The sequence below is a fragment of the Semicossyphus pulcher genome, unplaced genomic scaffold (assembly GCF_022749685.1).
Source record: "Semicossyphus pulcher isolate SPU_LCO1_2020_fin unplaced genomic scaffold, fSemPul1.0.p SCAF_1, whole genome shotgun sequence".
NCBI classification, from domain to species: Eukaryota; Metazoa; Chordata; class Actinopteri; order Labriformes; family Labridae; genus Semicossyphus; species Semicossyphus pulcher.
This window is the reverse complement of record NW_027211603.1, coordinates 3,304,844-3,327,405: the sequence shown is the minus strand read 5'-3', so window position 1 is coordinate 3,327,405 and position 22,562 is coordinate 3,304,844. Positions and strand designations below refer to the sequence as shown.

At 43.2% G+C, this 22,562-nt stretch overlaps 2 protein-coding genes across 4 annotated transcripts; one reads left to right on the top strand and one right to left on the bottom strand.

Moving 5' to 3' along the window:
• Positions 1–384: 384 nt before the first annotated feature.
• LOC138584975 (myoblast determination protein 1 homolog) lies at positions 385–2,376 on the top strand. Its single transcript, XM_069657186.1, has 3 exons — positions 385–1,099; positions 1,813–1,882; positions 2,174–2,376. The coding sequence occupies exons 1-3, from the start codon at positions 551–553 to the stop codon at positions 2,350–2,352; spliced, it is 798 nt and encodes a 265-aa protein (XP_069513287.1). The 5' UTR covers positions 385–550; the 3' UTR covers positions 2,353–2,376.
• A 2,393-nt stretch (positions 2,377–4,769) lies between these two features.
• Positions 4,770–15,161, bottom strand: LOC138602104 (troponin T, fast skeletal muscle isoforms-like). Of its 3 annotated transcripts, XM_069673533.1 has the most exons (12): positions 14,526–15,161; positions 11,842–11,859; positions 11,551–11,571; positions 10,924–10,942; positions 10,791–10,836; positions 8,404–8,520; positions 8,155–8,232; positions 7,787–7,900; positions 7,589–7,698; positions 6,954–7,044; positions 6,567–6,607; positions 4,770–4,987 (listed from the first exon to the last, which is right to left on the bottom strand). In XM_069673533.1, the coding sequence occupies exons 1-12, from the start codon at positions 14,749–14,751 to the stop codon at positions 4,951–4,953; spliced, it is 918 nt and encodes a 305-aa protein (XP_069529634.1). In that variant the 5' UTR covers positions 14,752–15,161; the 3' UTR covers positions 4,770–4,950. The 3 variants fall into 3 exon arrangements, with proteins under 3 accessions (XP_069529634.1, XP_069529716.1, XP_069529797.1); XM_069673615.1 differs by lacking the exon at positions 11,551–11,571 and having other exon boundaries at positions 14,526–15,144; XM_069673696.1 differs by lacking the exons at positions 11,551–11,571; positions 11,842–11,859 and having other exon boundaries at positions 14,526–15,158.
• Between the last annotated feature and the right edge of the window lie 7,401 nt (positions 15,162–22,562).

Here is a 22,562-nt window from a genome sequence, read left to right as displayed (position 1 = left end):
ATCACAACAAGTTGAATCCTCTTTTGTGACGTAACTTTAATTTGTTCCGAGTAAAAAATGAACTTGAAAGAGGAAAAATTAGGACGAGAGCATCAAACTCGACTGCTGCATGGATGATTTGTGAAGATGGATTTAACTGCTTTTTTATTGCTTCCTTTTTGTGTCTGAGTTTCACCTCAGTGACCCCCCCCCCTACACACACACACACACACACACACACACACACACACACACACCCCTCAGACCATTGGTCACTGAAACCACAGCCCCGCCTACACACCGACTCCTTTAAAAGCCACACCTCGCAGAGGGAGCTGAAGTTACACAGACTGGCCCTTTAAACTCACAGCTCTGATCTGTTCCCACTGTCTCCCTCGGGTCAGCTGACTGTGACAGGAGAGTTTTTACACAGACCTTTTATTTTCTTTAAACTCCTTTTCTAGACAAACTCTCTGTGGAGACTTTCTTTTAAACTGTAGGTCATCAGAGGAACTTTTTTCTGGGGACTTTTCCTCGTCTTCATCCTTTGAAGGAATCTCCCGCAGCAACGATGGATCTGTGCGACCTTCCCTTCACTCTGTCTTCGGCTGACGACCTCTACGATGACCCCTGCTTCAGCACCAGCGACATGAACCTCTTTGACGACCTGGACGCCCGGCTGATGCACGCAGGCCTGCTGAAGTCAGACGATCTTCATCACCATCACCACCACAATCATCATGTTCCCAACGCAGAGGAGGAGGACGAGCATGTGCGGGCCCCCGGGGGCCTCCACCAGGCGGGGCACTGCCTGCTCTGGGCCTGCAAGGCCTGCAAGAGAAAGACAACGCACGCAGACAGACGGAAAGCGGCGACGATGCGGGAAAGGCGACGGCTCGGTAAGGTCAATGACGCCTTCGAGACCCTGAAGCGCTGCACGGCGTCCAACCCAAACCAGCGGCTGCCCAAAGTGGAGATCCTACGAAACGCCATCAGCTACATCGAGTCCCTGCAGGCGCTGCTGAGGACGGGCCGCGACGACAGCTTCTACCCGCCGCTCGAGCACTACAGCGGGGACTCGGACGCCTCCAGCCCCCGCTCCAACTGCTCCGATGGCACGGTGAGTCGAGAACAGCTGAGCGCTCGTGAGCTGCTGCAGGAGATGTTTGGAATGTGTGCAGATATTTATGTCAGGCCTCAGAGATTCAAGACTTCTTCAAAGGAGGGGAGCTTTAAAACAGCTTTCATTCATTTCTTTGGGTCTAAAATCAAAATGTAAGGACTTCCTTTGCTTCTGAAATAGACAGTCAGATTATTCACATACATTTTTGACACGTGACCGCTTTAAAGGCATCCTAAACCTTACTGCTGTGTGTGTAGTTGTCTGATTTAGGAATAAATGCGTTAATCATTTTATCTACAACTCAGATTCATTATTTCAGTTGAAATCCCTCAAAATTTACCTTTTCATTTCTTAGTTATCCTGACAGCAAATATTATACTTCCAGTTTTGTTGCTGGTGTTTTGCACATGGAAGCATTTCCTTATAATATTAGCAAAGCTACCATTTCAAAGCTGTGTATCTATAGATCATGAATGATCACCCAGCATATCAACCCCTCTGATATTAGTTATATTCATGACATGCTGAATGTAAGATTAAGTGTAGCTCTGTAGTTATAGAGCTGCTTCTTTCACAGACTGAAATGTTCGTCTGAAACAAGGAGAACAAAGTTTTTTGTGTGTTTTTCTCCTCCTTCAACATTGTTTCTTTTAATGTTTCATTCATGTTGAATTTGTTGACTGAAACCGTCTTCCCTGATGTGTTTGCAGATGGATTTCATCTCTCCGTGTTCGACCACGAGTGAAAACAGCGACGGATCCTTCTGCAGGCGGACAAACGGTCAGTTTACTCCTTTGATATGACCTGTTTGTGCATCATTAAGGAGGCTTTTCTCTTCTCATATGATCATGACTCATTACCTAAAGTATGTTTGTACTAAAATACGTTCAACTTCCTCTTTGACATGTTTACTAAAACGTCAATACTTGTGAATATGAAGTGTTTCTTCATTTCCTGAACAGATTCAAATTCAAGCTTTCTTTGATAGGCTTCTTTAGGTCCTTTAGTATAACTCTAAACTTAAACTCATCCTAAGATCATAAACTAATGTCTCCTGTTTCTCTCTTTCAGATTCCAGCCGCAAACGGTCGCTCATTTCCAGTTTGGACTGTTTGTCCAGTATCGTGGAGCGGATCAGCACAGACCCGGCTGTGGCCCCCCAGGGCGACAGCGTGGTCCCCCTGGGCCCCGGATCGCCTCTGAACAGCCCTGCAGGCTCCAGTCCCAACAGCATCTACGAGCCGCTCTGAGCCTGACGGACAGGAGGACTCATATTCCACAAAAAGACACTTTTCCTGAAGTTTGTGTTGAGTTTCTTCAGACTGCTGCTTCGGTTTTATCCTCCGAGCTGCTGGTGTGAAGTCAGCTCAGCAGAAGGACAGAAAACCTCACTGGCTTCTGCTGCAGACACAAAGACTGAGGACCATTTTGTACATCTGTAAATACGAGCTGTTTGTCTGTACGCACACACACACACACACACACACACACACACAAGGGATGCTGCGACTGTCGTGTCATGTTTCTATATATTTTATTTATGAGTGAAAGAATTTTAATAAAGAAGTATTTATATTCTGTCTCAGTAAAATGCTTCAATGGCTTTTGTCTTTGCTTAAAACAGCTCGGAATACGTAAAAACACAACTTTAATGATGTTCATGTGGGTGCAGTGGTTAGCGCTGTTGCCTCACAGCTTTAAGGTTCCTGGTTTGAATCCCACTTCAGACATAGGTTGCCTTTCTGTGTGGAGTTTGCCTCCCACAGTCCAAAGACATGCTTGTTAGCTTCATTGGTAAAACTAAATCGGCTGTAGGTGTGAATGTGAGTGAGTGTGAATCTGTGTGTCAGCCCTGTGATTGACAGGCGATCAGTCCAGGTGTAGCCCCGCCTCTCGCCCAATGACAGCTGGGACTGGCTCCAGCCCCCCGCGACCCTGAATGGATGTTGATATGATGAACTTGTTCCAGGAGACACAAAGCAGGATTCAAATTTCACTTTCCTCTTCAGCTGCTAGTTGCTTCAATGTGCTAAACCAGCTAGCGGCTAACTTCTGTCGTCTGTTGTTTCTGAAACAGCTGCGTAAACACTGATGAGAGCTGTGAGAAAGAACCAGAACGAGTTAGAGGACACTGAAAGGCTCCGTCCTGCTGAGGGGAACTGAGGAGTCACATGATAATCCTCTGTGGTTTGTCTGCTAAGCGACCACTTTTGGATACATATGGTTATCTTAAAATAATAATTAGAATATCCTGTTTTCATATTAACTTAAAAATATGGAATATATGGGCGCCGGTTTAGCTCAGCACTTGAATCGCACGTCCCATGTACAGAGGCTATAGCACTCGATGTGGATGCGAATGGGCTTGACTTGGACTTGCAAGTTAATGACTTGAGACTTGACTTGAGGCACGATGACTCGGATGACTTGCGTGTGTTCATAAGTTTGAATGTTAGCTGTTAAATATAAAATGATCAAATTCAATGTTGTCAAGTTTCTAACTATCAGGTATGTACGCAGCGCAGACTGGGAATCATGATTGGAAGACTCAAAAAGCTCCCCGGTATGTGATTGTCATGATTGGATGGCTGGCTGTCAGTCAAACTCCTCGCTATGGCAACACGCAACATCAAAGCCCCCAAAGAGAATCCTCATCAGTCGTACTCGTTACTACTCAATACGGTCTCAGAGCAGACCATCATCATGGCTGCATCTGTGCCGAGATAATACAGATACAATTCACTGTCAGACTTTTTGAACAGGGTATATAAACTGGCCAATAATATCATTATTAGACGGGCTGCTAACACCTTGTCTTTTCTCTTTATAAAGAGCGAATACTACAGGCTGGATCTTGGGTGGAAAAAAAGTGACTTGACTTGCCCAAGAAAAAATGTTGCCCTAAACCATGTTGACAGTTAATCTGATTATCTGAGTTACTTAAAGCTCCTGTGAGGAACTTTCAGTTTGTGTAGATTTTGTCGCCCCCTGTGGACAAAGCCGTACCTCTTATCTCTTTGCTGATTTTGTCCTGTTCATGCTTAAGTGGTGGTTTTTAACAAACAATCTCATCCTTCTTTCTTTAACAGTCACTCAAATTTTGTCCTGGAAATGTAAACAAAGGCAGCGTGCAGTTAATCGCTTCATCTGACACCTACCCCCCTGCCAACTGTTTGTCAGGTATTAAAAATAACTACATAGAAATAATCAGCCTTGTCGCTGATGGTCTGGTTTGCTTTTTTAGCTCATAGAGTCATCAAAATTAATTTCAGTCTGATTCAGTGAAAAACTCCTCACAGGAGCTTTAAGGGAAGTTTATTAGTAGCAAACTAAATGTTAATAACCCTCTGTGATATGAAGAGGTCATGTGGTGCATCCTTCACGATGGCCATGTGATGCCGTTGAAAGCTTCAGGCTCGAGTGAAGATTTGTTTTTCTTCATCTTCAGCAGCTCGCAAAATAATACAAAGAAATAAACTCTTTCTTCATTATTGTTTTAAAATGCAAAACTCTGATCTTTACTGAGTCGGAGTTTTACAACATTAATTTATATTGTTTAACAGATCAGTTAGTTCAATAGAGTACTTACTGAAAGTTGGACGTGAAGGCTGCACATAAATCTGTCATTTTATTGTCTGAAACTTTTATTTAAACAAACACACAGAAGACATTTTAAAATGTCTTTATTGGAGCTAAATTCATCCAGAAAACCAGTTCACACGAGCAGACTCAGGCGGTAAGACTGTTGCCAGCTGATGCCTTTGCTCCGGGGCTGCGGGGGTCTGAGCTGATGTTGTAGCCGAGGGGAGGCGCCTCCTGCCCGGGCCGACCGTCACTCACCCAGCCGCTCACTTCCTGCGGCGCGAGGCGGCTCCCTTCTTGCTGCTGCAGGGCGCAAAGAGCAGACACAGAGTCAGAGCTGCACGGGGACGCTCCAAGGAGGCTTTGAATTCAATATTATAGACCGTTCTTTATGATGTGAGGTACAATGAAACCTTTTGGTCACAGCAAGAGTCATTGTGAACACAGAAAGATCACCTTGGGCTCAAGTTAAGGTTATGATCTTGGGCTGTTTTTAACATACATGTGAGACAATGATTAACCACAAAATGTGCTAAAAATTCACAATTTCTGATGAGAAATTTGACAATCGGACAGTTATTTTGTTTGTCTTTGTGAAGATGTTGTGGGTGATATTTCAAAATACAACGCAACAAGCCCCTAAATCTTATTGTGTTACTTCCCCATAAGTCTAAGGACACTCCCTGCCAAATGTCACATGTGGAAGACTATTTCTGCATTTGCAGCACCTTCATGTGTGACATCAGGTAACCAAAAGCATCTTCAAAAAAGGGGGTTTTTGGGCCCCTGAAACCAAACGGCCCAGAGTTGTTATTGCCCTGTGATGGCTAACAGAAAATAATACTGAAACAAAAACATCCTGAGGGCTGGGCCTGGCTCCCGGCCTAATATAGATGCTTCATGTTGTAGAGAGAACAGAGTGCAGAGGATCGAACCAACTACTGGACCCATTTCTGAAGCTACATCGCCCCCTAGTGTCCAGACACGGACCAACAATTTGAAACCAGGAACCTACAATGAGCTTATTTTGGACATACCATTATTAATTAAATAAACAGTATATTATCATTTTTATTTAACCCTCCTGTCGTGTTCGTTTCTCCCCCCTTACTTTGGTGTGTCTGTTTTAACTGCTCTTACATGAACACAAAAACCATCAATCAACCAAACACCTTTTTAAACTGTAAACAAAGTCTCAGACGAGTCTTTGACATGATTAACCGCAGTGAATATACAAAGAATAGACACTGAACAGAACTGAACTGAACGGAGACATCCTCCTCTGTCTCTGGTTCAACTTCAGTCTCGTCTTCATCTGGTTCAGGAAATCGGTCCAGTTGTTCAGGCTGAAATGTGTGGCTCATGTGGGGGTGTGTGTGTGTGTGTGTGTGTGAGGGGATGTTTTCCATCTGATGGATGAACACGATTTAGTGTTACCCGTTTATTTCCTACATGGCGGTCACTTATGCACCACAGGTGTTACAAAGTCAACCAAACCACTCAAATATCAATGAAAGAGGTGATCAGCAGTTTTATGTGTTCAACTGCCTCATGTGGAGGATATAATGAGGCCTTCGAGATCAAATAAACACAATATTTATGATTGATGAAAGTTGTAAATCGGTCAGATTTGACCCGAACACAACAGGAGGGTTAAAATGTAATAATATAAGTCACCTGATTTGATCACCTGAAGTCTACAGTGTATAATTATTAGCGTGTCAATAATCATAATCCAGTAACGGGCCTTTATTAGCACTTTTACTTTAGGTACTTTATTTAAATGCTTTTGTGCATTTACTTGAACAACCTTTAAGTTTAATAAAACATCTTAAACTGTAGTATTAGTACTTTTTTGTACTTAATAAACTGAGTCACTTACTGTTTCTGCAGCTCATCGATGCGGTTTCTGAGAGAGACCACCTGAAACACAAACAGCTGTCATCTCACCTGCACACCTTCAGGACTTTTCATTCTCTGTTTAAAGCCACATTGAAATACCCGCATTTAAACCACGGCGACTATTTTAGGCCCAAATTCTTCTGTTTCCAGAAATCTGTGTGTGAGGAATGAGGATCGGTGAGGGAGGAGCACGAGGAGTAAACGGATGCAGATGTGTCACTGCTGATGAATCAAACATTAAAAGGCTCTGACTGTAAACTGTGAGGGCTCCAAACTGTCCGTCCCACCAGAGGAGAAGCCTCCACATGCAGGAAAACTTCTGATTACAAGACAAAATGTATTTAATACACAACACTTCCTCACTGACCTCGTATCTCTGTCTCTTGAGCGCCTCACAGTGGTCGTATTTGATCTCCTCCAGGCTGTGCAGCCACTCCCACAGCTCCTTCGCCTTGTCCCTGATCAACACAAACCAGGAAATCAATTAAAAATCCACAAATAAGGAGTTTCTTCCTGCGCATGAGTTTAGGGCAGACAATAAGAGGCACTTACTTTAACCTGTGACTGTGTTTCTGTCTTGTGAAGGTCGATATATTAAAAGTAGTTTCACTTTCTTCTGTCAGACTGAGATCAGTTTGGTTTGAGTAACTGAGTAAATGTGACTAAAGGGTGTAAATCTGTTTCCATTTCAGCAAATTAACATTATTTAAAGTATTCAGAATTAGCTGTTAGCAGTTCCTGTTTAAATGTACCCGTGTTTGTTCAGACAAATATCACTGCATGCCGCTAAAACTGAAGAGAGCTTAAAAACGATTCTCAGGGAAGCTCTGAGTTTCTGAAGTTTTTTATAGGTACACGATTCTGTGGTAATCGGGACTCTTTGTGATCTCTTACATAAGATTTGTCTGCTACTAAAGCATTAAATAAATATTGTGCCTCGAAACACAAACGCTCTCTGTATTCGATCTCGACCGTGACTCCTTGCTTCCTCCTGCGGGTTACCTCAGCTTGTCCTCGCTGAAGTTGTCGATATTCAGAGGTTTGCATCTGTCGGCCATGATCTTCTTCTTCTTCTCTCTTTCGGTCTGCTTCTTGCCTCTCTTTTGCTCAATCTAGAAAAGTCAAACTCCATTTCAACACATGCACACAGCATCGGGCGGATAATAAAGCAAAAACAACAGGAGGAAAGAGTGAGCGTACCCTCTGCAGGCTGCTGCTGTAGCCTGACCCCATGCTGCTCAGTGCGATCTTCTTCTTGGCTTCATCCTCGGCCTTCCTGTGGGCGTCGGCGTCCTCCTTCCTCTGACGCTCAGCCTGAAACACAACATTTAAAATACCACAAGTGGACGGCATGATGAGTGTAAAGGTGATGTAGAAATGGACTCAGGGAGTGGTGATGTGCTACAAAGTAGTTAATCTTCACAGTTCGAAGCTCTCTCTGCAAATGAGGCTGATGGGTATTTTTAAAGCGAGTCTATTCTGAGTAAATCTATGTGAAACAAGTTGGAATACGAGTGCTGAGAGCTGCACGAGACAAAACACTGCGAGCAGAAGCAGGAGCTGCTTACCTCCCGCCTGGCCTGCCGCTCTTTATCCTTCTCGGCACGAATCCTCTGCTGCTCGGCTCGCTCAGCACGACGCTTCTCCTGAGAAGGAAATAAAAAGACAACGGTGAAAAACTTCCTGCTGTGTGCAGACGTTGAGCTAAAGCGAATAACTTAATTCCACTTCTCAGACAGAAACAATCTTTGAAATAAACCTTATCATGTCGGAACACAGAAGTGTCTGTAACGTCGATTTCTCATTTAAAAACTCACAATTCTGTCTTTGAGACCGATGAGCTCCTCCTCCTCCTTCTTCCTGCACTCAAAGTGAGCGTCGATCAGCGACTGCAGCTCGATCAGGTCTTTGTTCTGACGTTTCTTCTGGATGTCCTGTGTGAAGACGTCGGGAAACGGCATCACTCACTTACTCTCAAAGGGAAGAAACACACTGCTTTACAAACTTTAATATAGAGGGCAATTTGTTCTGGTCATGATCTACACACCGCGACAACAATTCATAAATGAACTGCTTTGACACTGACTGTAATAAGTCTGTCCAATCATTTAACTGTGACTGAATGAAACGATTGCATGGTTTACCTGCACGTCTGCCTGCGTTCACTTTCACACAAGCTAAAGCTAGCCGCTAGCACAAGATTGGCAGCGATGGATATCATGCACTCTCACCATCCTTATTGACTCATCCTGAATCTTGGTGAGGAAGAGCACCTTCATTAGTTTTGGGGGAGTGGCTTTGACCTCTTTTAGGTCGGGTACAGCTTAAAAATCTAGCGTACTGTTGCCTAATCGACTGTGTTTGTTGCATAATGTTGGCATAATACTCATCAGAGTCTTGCTCTACTTCGTGCACAGTCGGCACCCTTTTGAACATGTGCAGGAAGAGTTCAGTCTTTTAGGTGGAGAATCCAGGTGAGCATGACAGAGGGGAGTGCAGCCATAGTTAGGGGCCACAAAGACTTAAATCAAAATATCCCTGTTTTACATCCTGTGTACAAAAACAATACAGCGTGGTTATAAGTTTGTGTCTTGTTCCTCTTCTTGCCTACAGTGCAGAAATGCTTGATGAATGACATGTGCAGATAATTGTCTTTCCTGTGGGAGGATGGTTTGCATTCTGACTGCATGACAGATCGCATGCACCCGACCACAATCTGACTGGAACTGATTACAGCAAATATGCAGGCAAAATGCTTCCTCCCCTTTTTAACCTTTATTAACCAGGAAGCTTCAAGGCGGGGCAGGCGAGATCAGCACAGAGAACACAGACGTCAGGCACAGAAGAGAGATGAGTAACTGCGGGAGCTCTGGGTCAGAATATTACATACTGTTTGCCTTGTACACAAAACTGAACAAATGAAGTTGTCCATGTGGATATGGATCGGATTAGATCTTGATACTGATTCTCTAATCAATCTCGGAACCCAGCTATCATCTAAAAACAATACAGTCTCTGGGAGCAACGGTGAACATGTCGGGCATGTCCGGTTTAGCCAGCGTTTAGAGATAAACGACTTCCTGCCCAGACTTCCTTCTCCGTGCGCTGCATTGTTTATAGTCCAGTTGTGTGTATGTGTTCAGATCAAAGTGAAGTGAAATTCTCCCTCCAGATGTGTCTGCTAAATAAACGCTGTTGGACGCTCTTGGTTCGTTCCATCCCCCGGAGGAGCGCCCGTTCAACTGTTTGTGCTGAGTTTCAGTCTCACTGTAAACAGGAAGTTACACAGAGGCTGCACTCTAACTTACTTCAGCGGGATGAAGCCGAAAAACAAACAGATTTTCTTGTGATCGACTTTAATTAACGGCTCTTCAGTTTGCTGAAAGAACAACATCATGATGCAGATTAGGAACAACATGAAGCTTTGTCAGGTCTGTCCTCAAGAGGAGAAGAAAACTACTTTAACATGACGAGTTTGTTGAATGGAGGGCGGATTGATCATTTCTGATGCATTCGAGGAAGTCAAGGAAATCTAAATGCTGACACAGTGTAACGCAGATTTGTCGCTGAGGTTGACAGTTATGATCTAGAACAGATTGTTAGCTGCAGATGTCTGTTTACAGAGATTAATAAGAAGGAAACTCGTTGCCACATGACGCTGATGGGAGTCTTGATGTCGTAACATCAGATTACGTTCTTCCTGCTTCTGCTCTCCACATGGACTGTTTTTCCTGCATACGCCGCAGCCTGCTGATACACGATTGGTCAATACTACTCGGACTACAAACGGAAACCAGAACACTTCCTGTGCTAAAATCTGGCTGAGCGCCTACAGATTCTACATTTTTAAGTAGACTTAAGCATTGGAAGGCCAGCAGAGAAAATGAGAGCGCAGCCTTTGCTTTCATTTATCTATCATTGAATAAATGAAAACGTCTCCCTGGCTTGTGTGGTCGGGCCTTGTTTGCTCTCGTCTTGCAGGTACATGTAAGCGTTTCTGTCCACGTGGGCTTGCAGGGAGCACCTGGGCCCGATGCTCCCAGTCGCAATAAAAGCTGACTTTACTGACATCCACTCTTTTTCCCCATACATCCATCCATCAATTATCAATGTCGGTTATCCTGTTTAGGGTCTCGGGTGGGCTGGAGCATCTCTTTCTTTGCATTTTGATTTACGTTAAGTCATAACAAACAAGTCGACTTACATCAAAGTCCACTTTCTCGCCATCAGGGATCTTCGGAGCAGTGGGTCTGTTGAACAAAGTGACATCCAACTTATTAAAACGAATGATTTAAAGGTACTGGAGGTGGGAGGTGAAAGACAATCACAGTACTCACTTGAACTTTGGTTTCTCCTCTGAGTTTTCAGCGACGAAACAGGAACAATGAGAGAAGAGAGAGAATAAGCAGTCAGAAACATCGTCATGTTAAGAGTCTGCTGGTTAATCAGGGGAAGATCCATGTGGACAAGCTGAGTTACATCTGCAGGTTGTTTCACACCTCCAGTAGATAAAAGACGTTTCAGTGAGTCTCAATGTGGCAACAATTTTCACGATCACTGGCCCAATTCCTGTGTGTTAGCCTCTGTTCAAAGTGCTGTGAGTACATAACATTACCTGATCTTCTATAATCTATTCATAGAGTTAATTTGTTGTGCATTAGTGTGTAAATCTATCTAATATAACGTGATAAATCTGAGGTGGGATCAGTACGTTGTGTGCTTTTTCATAGTTTCTGAACTGACTTCAGTGCACACTTTTCACAACAGGGAGTTTGACAGTGTAATTACTGTTAATCAATGTGCATGGTAATAACACAACTGGGACTTTACACATAAACAGAAAACAGAGTTTGTGATTAGCTTTTAATTTTTTTTTATGGGACCTTCACGGTAAAAGAAAGACAGACAACACGGGAGGAAAACGCAGGCAAAGCAACAGCGACTCAGCAGGAAATACAAACTACCATCTTGATCTCCCTCGTCCACTGGCAGGAAACATTCATGCAAAAAAGAGAAGAAGCAGAAAATGAGCAACGGGGCCTGAAACCAGCGGGATTCAGCATTTTTTGCAGCCTGGCCCTTAGCGTGACCTCTGCTGGACTTTGCAGAGACCAAAGCAAATGCCTCTCAAGGGAGATCAGTGAAACAAACGAATGCAGCACTTTGAATTATTCATGTGTGAAAGATTCCCTGATCGACAGGGAAACAAAAAAAGTCCAAATCAGAAGAGCAGAGAAGAATACAAATGAACATACCTTCCTCTTCATAGGCGTCTGCATGCAGCAAGCGTCCAAAGCAAGAGCAGAACAGAAATCATTAGAGGTCGGACTGGGCAGCTTGTTCCTTTCCTCTTTATGGTGCACAGCTTATGAAGCACATTTACACAATTGGGGGGTTTTGAATTCTTAATTTACAGGCAGTGGCAGCCGCAGCAGAAGTCCCATGTTATGTATTAATCCTGCAGGCAGCTCGTACTTTCTAACACATAGGACTCTTAACAGGAGAAATGTCTAAAACAAAGCTGAACACTAAGTCCTCTATGAATGTCAAATTTAGTCTTAGAGTTCCACAAGGTTCGATGCTTGGACCATTTCTATTCACCTTATTTATGTTTCCTATAAGTAAATGTACATTGTTATGCAGATGGTACTCAATTATACTTATCAATGAAGCCAGATCAAAGCAATCAGTTAACTAAACTCCTTAGTAAGTCCTGGATGACCGGCAATTTTCTGTTACCAAACTAAGACGATACAGAAGTTATAGTGTATGGCCAAGAGACATGTTATCTAATAATCTAGCTGCCCTTGATGGCATCAGCGTTTTTTCACCTTTCCAACATCGCAGAAATCAGGTACATCCTGTCTTAAAATGATTCAGAAAAACTAGTGCTCCAATAGTTCTCAAAAGGCTCTTCAGCTGGTTCAAAAAGCTGCATCAGGTGTACTGACAAGAACTATCAAAAGAGATCACATCTCTCCTTTATTAGCCTCTCCGCCCTGGCATTAGAAAGTCTAGAATACAGAGCTCTTAATGTCCCAGTAGTGCAGGGGTGGGCAATCCTGGTCCTGGAGAGCTACCTTCCTGCATGTTCTAGGTTTCTCCGCACTCTAACACACCTGATTTGGATGTTTAGCTCGTTATCAATCCCCTGAGACGCTTCAGTTGGTTGATAACGAGCAGATCATTCAAATCAGGTGTGTTAGAGTACAGAGAAACCTAAAACATGCAGGAAGGTAGCTCTCCAGGAGCAGGGTTGCCCACCCCTGCAGTAGTGTAATAATAAAACCTCTTAAATATTGTGCTCCCAGGATGCAGGCCTGCTTCTGGTACCTAAAGTCTAAGAGAAGTATGGGAGGTAGAGCCCTCAATTATCAGGACCCCCTTCTTTGGAATAATCTACCAGTCAAGACACCCTCTCTTCTTTAAAGAGTAAAACTTTCCTCTTTGATAAAGCTTATAGTTGTTCCCGACTCAGGCTTGGAGCAGCCCATAGTTATGCTGCTATAGGCTTACACACCGAGCTCCTGTCTCTCCCTCTCTCTATCTGTCCCTTTGACGCACGTTACTAACTCTGTATTTTCTCTTTATGTTAAGTGTCATATGTTAACTTTCATTGAGATTTGCTGCTTTATAAATGAAAGTTGATTGATGATTAATCTCAGCTTGGTCTTTCTACGCACACTAAGCAGCAAAATCAGAGCATTAGTTGGGCAAGCTGACAGTAGCGCCTGGGACTTCTGCAGTGACTCCATCTGTGTGACCGTTTGCACGAATCATTGAAGCCTTTAAACAAACTTGAATTCTGACGATGATTTGTTTGCATCGCAACACCCCAAGGTAAATGCTTTAGAGCAGTTTGCCAGTCTCACAATTCATCTGCACATGGAGAGAAAGACACTAAACATTGACTGAAGGGAGGCAAAGAAACAGCTTTTACATGACTGAAATTACCCATCATCCTTTGTGCTACAGTGAATGACAGTGTGGATGATTTATGTAAAGGCGGTTGAATTTCTTTTTCTTCCTTTCAACATTGAAATGCACAGCTCAAGTTCAGAACACACGCTGAGCACTAGTGCTGCAAACAGGACAACATGTTTCGACTGCGTGTCAGCTAACACTGATGGTGATGTGATGTGGTCACTGAACAATTTATGAAGCAAAGCAACGTTTGCTGAGATGCACTCTTACAGAGAGAGCTGGTGTTCATAGGGTTCCTCAAGGAGTCCGTAAAACACCAGAGTGCACTTTAGGGTTCTTCAGGAGAACAAGTCTAAAGTGCAACACACACTGGCCTTGTCATGCCACGCTGATCTACGAGGCCAGTGTGTGTTGGAGAGTTGTCGGCGTGGATGATGGGGAGTGGGGAAGTATCCCGACGTTGATGATGCAGGTGTGCATACAAAACAATGGCTGCACACTAATGGTGTGCTCATGTCACTGTGATGAATGAATACATTGGTAATTTTGCTATTATAACACTCAAATTTCGCAGGATCCATCTCCGGCGCGTTCCATGTGCACTGCGACCTCTCGCGTCTCTCCGCTTAAAAGACACGCTTCCTGTGGGCGAGGGCTCGTGCCGTCTGACGGACAGGAAATGCGGCACAGATGGAACGCGCCGGAAACAGATCCTGTGGGATCCAGGCATTAGAGTCTTCAGCTATGGGGAAATAACTAATAAATGTTTTGCTGGTGGTAAGAAGATATGAAAATCAAACATTTTTCTGATCTGATAAATAAATTCTATACACATAGATGACACAAATACTCTTATATGTATTTTTTGGGAAGTAAAATTTAAGATTCACTACTTTGACTTCACAGGCAGAGAATATTTAGCAGCATGTTGATGATGACAGGGTTGTCCATCCTTCGGAGCAGAGTACTGAATGTTATTCAGGCTAAGCGTGAACTGACTGCCCATGCCACGTACCTTCCTCCTCATGAACAACCCGCTGCACCACCTCAGGCTCTGGCTCTGGCTCGGGTTCTGGCTCGGGTTCAGGCTCTACCTCTGGCTCTGCCTCTACCTGGGCCTCCGCCTCAGGGGCTACTTCTACTTCTACTACCTCCTCCTGGGCTACGGGCACGCAGCATGCACCAAACCGCCGGGAAGAGGGAGGGTGTCGGAGAAGGCCGTTAATGAAGACCACAGACATGACAGAGCCATTAGAAACCAAAAGTGAGAGATTACTGTAGTGACAGAGAGGATGATGGGTGAGCGTGGGACAGAGCTGCTGGAGAGAGAGAAACACATGATGATGAGAGGAAGTCAGTTGACCTTTCACACAGAAGCCATATTTAACTTCTGAGGAGGAAAAGTACCTGAAGAGGAGCCATTGTTACCTGTTGTTCTGCACAAAGACATCAAACATCTGACATTTTGTTAATTCCTGTTTAAACCACAGACTGTATAAAAAGACAGACACCATGACACCTCCCTACAAGTGAAGCCAAACCCTCTCTCTCGCCCCCTGCTGACTGGCTGCAGTATAGGTCATAAAGCCCGCCTCCTCCATGTTAACAGATGGGACACGAGTCAAACTATAAAATCTAAATACACGTCAAATACATTTTTTCAAACATGGTTTCTGTCATTATAGTTAGTTCTTATCATGCTGATTTATGTCCAAGAGTTCATTCTTCTGACACGTTTATTTTTAATTAGTTATTTGATGCTGTCAAAAGGATGATTGACAGCTCTGTTGACAAATACAGCTTCTGCAGCTGGTCAGGACTCGCAGAGAAGAGGAGGATCGGTGAGAGGAAACGTAACTAAAACAATCACAACAGTCCTAACAACGTTAACCTCAGACCAACACAAAGAAGCTGTTCTGCTGTTAAATAAGCCTATTTATTTCAGTAATGTAAGTGTGTGTTTTAGTTAGCGGAAGTGGCTACAGCATTCTGTTTCCTAGCTCTCGTTTTATGACTACTGATCTGACCCTGTTTTGCCTTCTGACCTTGTCTTTTTCTGCCTCATGTTTTTGGATACCTCTGCCTGATCTGACTGCTCATCTGTGTACCGAACCTCGCCTGTCATTAAACTGTTTCTGAATTTGGATCACCCGTCCGTTGAGTCCTTCCTCTTGGTCCCCGGTTCATGACAACCGGTGTCAGTTAGCTCGCTCAGCATCTACTTTTACTTTTTTTATGAAAACCTTCAAAGATAATCCTTCAATTTCATCCTTTTATGTCCAATCCTAACCAGCTAACAGAGTTTTGCCAAGCTAGCTAGCTAACTGACAACTAAAGCTAGCTTATATTCTGCTTTGTTTTCTCTGCCTGTATGATATGTTCAGTATGATCTGTGATCCAGTAACTCCAGCTCTAAGACAAACATCGAGGTAGTTCTCCACCTCCTCTGTTAAAAATATGGCCGTTGTGTGAATGAGGTCAATGGCGGCTGCTTTGATGTTTCACATTCACAGATGACAATGTAAACATGTCACATGCCAAGAAAATAAATGCAGAGAGCCGCCAAGCTCGACTACATTATTTTCTAAACCATGTGATGAAGACGTCACTCAGTCAGAGAGTCACCCTTAACTTGGAAGTGTTTGACTGACAGCTGGGTGTTAGCTCGCTAGTTAGCTTAATACCTGCCAGAAAATCCTACATGAAATAAATGTTATACAAGAACATGATCAGCAAGAACTTTTTATACCATGAAACATCTTCATATTTACCATCTAAACTATTTTTAAATGGTAAATAAAGTAATGAGAAGAATCTATAGCTGTGTCCCAATCCAGGGGCTGCAGCCTTCGGAGGCTGAATCTGAAGGCTGATTGCGTCACTGAAGCGGAGGAATCGATTAAAAATGTAAAAGTTTTTGGTTTCAACTCAATCGAATAGCCAGTGTTACACATGTTTAAGAAAACAGAAGTTAAATTATCTTTAAAACAATAAGGTTAACTTACGCGACGTTAGTTATGCTAGCTAGTTAGCCCGGTAGCTAACTGTTGCTAGGTGACAGAAGCGGCGTTTGGTGAAGCTAGGGTAGACCAGATCGTCTCATTTTATCTACGCAAGCTATGAACGGAGCATCCTCCGCGGACCGCCTCCTTTGAAGGCTGCAGCCCGTGGATTGGGACACAGCTTATGTAACATTTATCACCCAATAAAGAACAAAGAGGGTTCACTTAGCATTCAGGAATAACCGCTACGACTCGAACTAAATCTGTTCAGATGTACGTCCTGTATAAAAAGCAGGTGTCAGCGTCAAACACTTCAACTTAAGCGTGAAATCAGGTAGCTGACAGATTAGTGCGATGGACAGAGAGGTCTTAAGTGTCGAATCGATTCAGTCGTCTTTACCTTCCTCCTCTTCAGTTCGGGAAGAACAAGGCAGGAGGTGGGACAGCAGAAACAAATATAACACGGCGTTATTTCATAGTTTAAATATTCTCCATGCAGACATTGTCTTTACCAATATGTTACCAAATGCAAAATAAACATAAAAACATGAATAATCATGTGTTTGCAGTGCTATTAAAATGTATAATCTTATTGTAGAAGGAGAAAGAGAAGCAACTTTCTCATTCATGAGAAATCAAGCAAACAGAGCAGGTGTCACTTACCCTCGAACTGATCCCTGTAATGTAAAAGACATCAGACATTAGATCAGATACATCAGCGTGCTTTAATAACCACAGGACAGAGCAGTGCGTGCTTGTACTGATTCACTTACACATCCTCAGTGTCAGACATGGTGACAGTAGACTTCACACCTGAGGGGAAAAGACAAAGAGCCCGGTGGGTTAACATGGTTGAAATAGCAGCGGAGAGTCCGCGTGGATCTGAAGGGGTTAAGAGTTTGATCCCCACAGAGACAGCCGTCCTGCTGCACAAATACCAAACGTGTCTGCTCCAGTTTATTTTTGTTAAACTGGAAACCTGTTTGATAAAAAGTTTAAGGATCAACACTGTGAACTCAAGATTGCAAAGGAAATGAACTCATTTGCTTTCTCGCCAAGAGTTGGATGAGAGAGTTAATGTGATGAAGTAAAAGCTACAGCTGATAAACAGGAAACTAATAAATCTGGAGCTAGTCAGTTATGAAGCTACAGCCTAAAAGAAGCAAAGTATTAAATGTTGTGGACACCTGAAAAACATTAAATCATTGATATGTCAAATTCTGTTTCTGGGTTATTTGGGGTTAATCTAGCAACAAAGACATCGTCTAATGTTCACAATCACATCTTAAAAAAGTTGATGCTGTTTTTAGAAAAATGGAGGACAAATATTTTTGGGGTGTCACCCATGCAGCGGGGGAATTAAATCAAATACAGTAATAATGTACGCAGGTGTTTGAAGGCCGATCATGTCAAAGGCTGTCCCATTTCGAAGGCTCCTTCAGATGCAAACACATCCTCCTTTTCCCGGGCCACGAAGGATCCCTCGGGTTGCATCCATCTCGGTATCCAAAGATTGACTGTGCTTCAATTCAAACGAGATGGCGGACTCTTAAACGGCAGAGGAATACACTTTAAATGTAAACGTTTTTGGTTTCAACTCAATCGAATAGCTAATGACACAAATATTAAAACACAAAGAGGGCCTTGATACTTTATATCGTCTTTAAAACTAAGTAAGGGTCATGAGTTATTCTAGTTTAGTTCTGGATTTGTATTTTGGGTTCAGATATTATTTCCTGTTTTACTTTCGTACTTTGTCACTTTGTGTCATGAGTTCTTATTGTTTTGTGTTGGATTTAGTTTATTTCTGTGTTCTTGTCACAATTATTTTTGCTTAATTAAGTATTTTATTTATGTTTCATGGGTTAGATCATTTCCTGTTTTACTTTTTCACCTTGTCTCTCGTGTTTATCCACTTTGTGTGTTTCCCACTTGTTTGATTGTGTGCCCTGCCCTTATTGTTTTCACCTGCCCCTTGATTGTCTCACCTGTGTCTGATTAGCCTCACCTCCTGAGTTTGTTCAGTCTCTGCGCTCCCCTGTCTCAGTGTCAGTTTGTCGTTTGTCATAGGTCTGTAGTCATTTGTATCTTTGTTACCTGAACCTGTTACCTGGACTTTTTTGTGCCTCCCTGTATTTCACATTTCCACTGGATTTTTTGGTTATACCTTTTTGTTGGACGATTGATTCCCCTTTGGATTATTTCTGTTACGTGGACGGTTCCAGTAAGCCTTAGTTTGTTGCCTTTTTGTGTTTTTGTTTATTAAACTTATTTCTAGTCTGCACCTGGTTCCTCCATTACCTTTTTGTTTCAACCACAACTGTGACAGTTGCTTATGTCAGCCAGTTAGCCAGCTAGCTACCCGTTGCTAGGCGCCAGGAGTGGTGCTTTGAGGCCGAGGGTAATGGCAGGAACAGCTGGTGACGCAAACAGGAAATCCTCTGTAGACCAGACCATCTCATTTCAGTTTGGCCTTAGCGTCCACGCAGGCTACCAAGGACTCATCCTTGGTAGCCTGCATCCTTCAAAGATCCCCACAAAGGATGCAGCCCCAGAATCGAGACACAGCTTTGGACTTACATGTGCTTTACTTTAATTTCTTCTCAACAATCTTGTAGATTTTACTCCACAAGATTGATGTGAAAGCTGTAATTATAAGCCTACTTTTGAGATCAACAATACATCATTGTGGTATTGCTCGATCTCAGTCGTCCCCTCTCCACAGCCACTTAAAGATGATAAAGTTGCAGCACATTGAATCTGTCCTCACTGCAGCATTATCACACTTGGCGAGATCACCTCATGCAGTGTTTACCCAGCTGGCTGGGAGGTGTGATCTCTGCAGGGTGTTTTTCCACACATGATAATCCAATCAAAGTCGACAGAATGAAACACGTCATCAGCACTTATGTCATGAGCGCCGTTTTTAGCTCGCAGAACATTTAATGCTTCTTGAACTGGTGCTCTCACTTTGACTGTTCACCTTCCTCATGTCTGCAGACCAGACTGTTTAAAAAGACAGACGCCATGACAGCTCCCTAAAAGTAAAGCCAATCCTCTCTATCGCCCCCTGCTGACTGGCTGCAGTACAGGTCATAAAGCCCGCCTCCTCCATGCTAACAGATGGGACATCAGTCAAACTATAAAATCAAAATACACGTCAAATACATTTTTCTCAAACATGGTTTCTGTCATTATATTTAGTTCTTATCATGCTGATTTATGTCCAAGTGTTCATTTTTCTGACAAGTTTACTATTAATTAGTTATTTGATGCTCTAAAACAGGGGGTGTGACCTCATGATTGACAGCTCTGTTGACAAATGGGGCTCCTGCAGCGTTCTGTTCCCAAGTAGCAGAGTAGAGGAGGAACGGTGAGAGGAGACGTGACTAACACTAACACTACAGTCATTGAACTTTCCATCAGCGTGAATATCTGCTTCAGACCGACACAAGAAGCTGTTCTGCTGTCAAACACGCCGACGTGCCGGATCTTTGCCGTTTTTTTAATTAATTAAATTCAGCAGTGCCCGCCTCGGCTTAACTTACGTACAACAAGAGGAGCTGGAGAATCATTGTCCATCTTCATGTACAGTCATTGCTGCAGACTCACTCTCAGCTGTTATGACTGATGTTGAAGTGTCCACACAATTTACAGTGAAATATATCTTTTCTCGTGGTATTTTGTCAAACATATAGTCAGGCGTTTTTCCTGCCCAGGCTTAAAGATGTCTCTTTTTTGTTAGTGGAAAATAATATTTTTGATAATTTAAAAGTTTTACTCCGCGGAATCCTCGGCGGAGTCTTTTTTTTTATCAAAGGACAGTTTTTCTTGTTAAAATGTTGGCTAAAATGAAACTTAGCAAGGTCATGCTTTGGTCATGCTTTGTCTGAAACTTCTCCCTCGTTCACTCATTCACTACTTATACAAAACATTTTCAATCTCTTCAATTTAGTCTCAACAGCAAGACTCAAATTAAGAATTCTTTATCACTGATCGCTGTAGAGTTCAATAACTGTGACTTGACTTGTAAATTTGGCTAAAATCTCGTCTTGTTGTGCTGCGGGATTGTTAGCAGAAAGTACTGTTGATGTTTAATTGTCTCATTTTGAACTGGTAAATGTAAATGGACTGTACTTATACAGCGCTTTGCTTTGCAACCACTCTAAGCTGCTTTTACACCACATGTCACATTGACCCATTCACACACTGACGGTAGAGGTTGCTACGTAAAGTGCCCAACTGTCAATCAGTTATCACATTCATACCTGTTGGCTATGCCAGCGGGTGCAATTTGGGGTTCAGTGTCGAGGACACTTCGACATGTAGGGAGCTGGGGATCGAACCTCCGACCTTTCGATTGAAAGACGATGTAAGTATTTATACACTCAAATAAAACTGAACATAATATTAAATGAGGTGTACAGGGACCAAGTTTATTAAAGATATTTCTCTTTTTTTTAACATGGCCTTTTAAGCCTGTATTATTATTAGAGAGAGGACAGTGGATTTAGCGTCGGAAACAGAGGGGACGACGCACAGCAAGGGGCCATGTGTGGGAGACGGGCCTGGGGCCGCCGCATCGAGGAGCCTCTTTATATCAGTCGCTCGATTTATCTGCTGAGCTAACGCGGCGCCTCAGAGGTATTTCTCTAATGCTTTAAGCACCACAAGTTAAATTCATTTATTCAGGCTACATTTCAACATTTCGATGTATTAAACCAAAACTGATTAGGCCTCACTAAAGTCCTCTTTCTTGGCCCATCCGGTCTCAGCACATGAAGTTTTTCTGCCACTGTTGCCTAACGTTGCCGAGTACTTGCTCATGTTGGGTCTAAGAGTCCGAACCAACCCTTTATGTGCACGTTCATACTATTATTCAACTCCAGGCATACGTTATAAAGCGAATATAATTCACTGTGAACTGCGGCTGCTTTACTGGATTCACACCAGCCTTCACAGTTCATAAAAAAGATGCCTTTTACTATATAAGGGGAATTCCTCTTTAATCAGCCCGAGTGTGAAAATGTTCCCGCATGAAGCTGAAGCCCTAAAATCATCCTGAGTGAAGCCTCAGAGCGGCTCTGTTGGACCCATTGTGAGAGGATTTCGGCTCTATATTGGACTTATTTGATATATATAAAGTGTCTTTGGATGACTCCTTCACACTTAGCGGTGGGCACAGCTGCAGAGGACTCGGAGGATTAGTCCTGGATCATATTTCCCCCCATCAGCTGAGGAACGGTGTCCAAATAGCTGCTTTAATCCCCCGGCTCGGCCCGGCGGGAGGATCTCTGCGCACACGCAGCCAATCAGCAACCTCGTCCAACAAATGAGCTCTTTGATCGACTTACAGCTGACAGCGGCCTCACCTCTGTGTGTCCAGCATTCGCTCAGTACATACCGACACTTCAGCACTCAGTATATTTAGTGGAAGGCCGCTTCATTTCTTCAGTATGAGAACACGGGATGCTGAGAAGTGCTCCTCAGTCTTTTCTGAAACTAAAACTCAGCGCTGAAACTTAAAGACTGACGAAACAGGTGAGAGGAGCAGCTCGCCCCGAGCCAATCAAGAGCAGATTTAGATTGAAACACGAGCACGATTTATAGACCCCTCGCATCAGTCTGGCTCTCACAGAGACAAAGTGGAGGCTGGGTGAAGGATGTCGTCCTGCCTCTGACAGTAAACAGATCTTACGCATCATCACTATCTTAAAACCTCGTCTTTTAAATGTCGGCCTGTATTTCAGGTCGGCTGTGAGGGTATCAGTTTAAAGTTCAACATGCTGGCAGGAGGTGAAAGCAGGAGAACCTTTCAGTTTCTTTGGTGCATTTCGAGGGATGAAATTATTAATAGGATGAGACGATTTTAAGGAGAGGCCGAATCACGGTTATCATGATGAGTGTGTGAGCATGCACGTGTCCCCTGTGCAGATATGTTCACGTTTACGTCACATTCACAAAAACAAGGACTGAAGATTCAACAGTTTTCAACCCAAAAATAAAGCAAAACTTCATTTAAAAATCAGTTCAAGAAACAAATGTTTGGG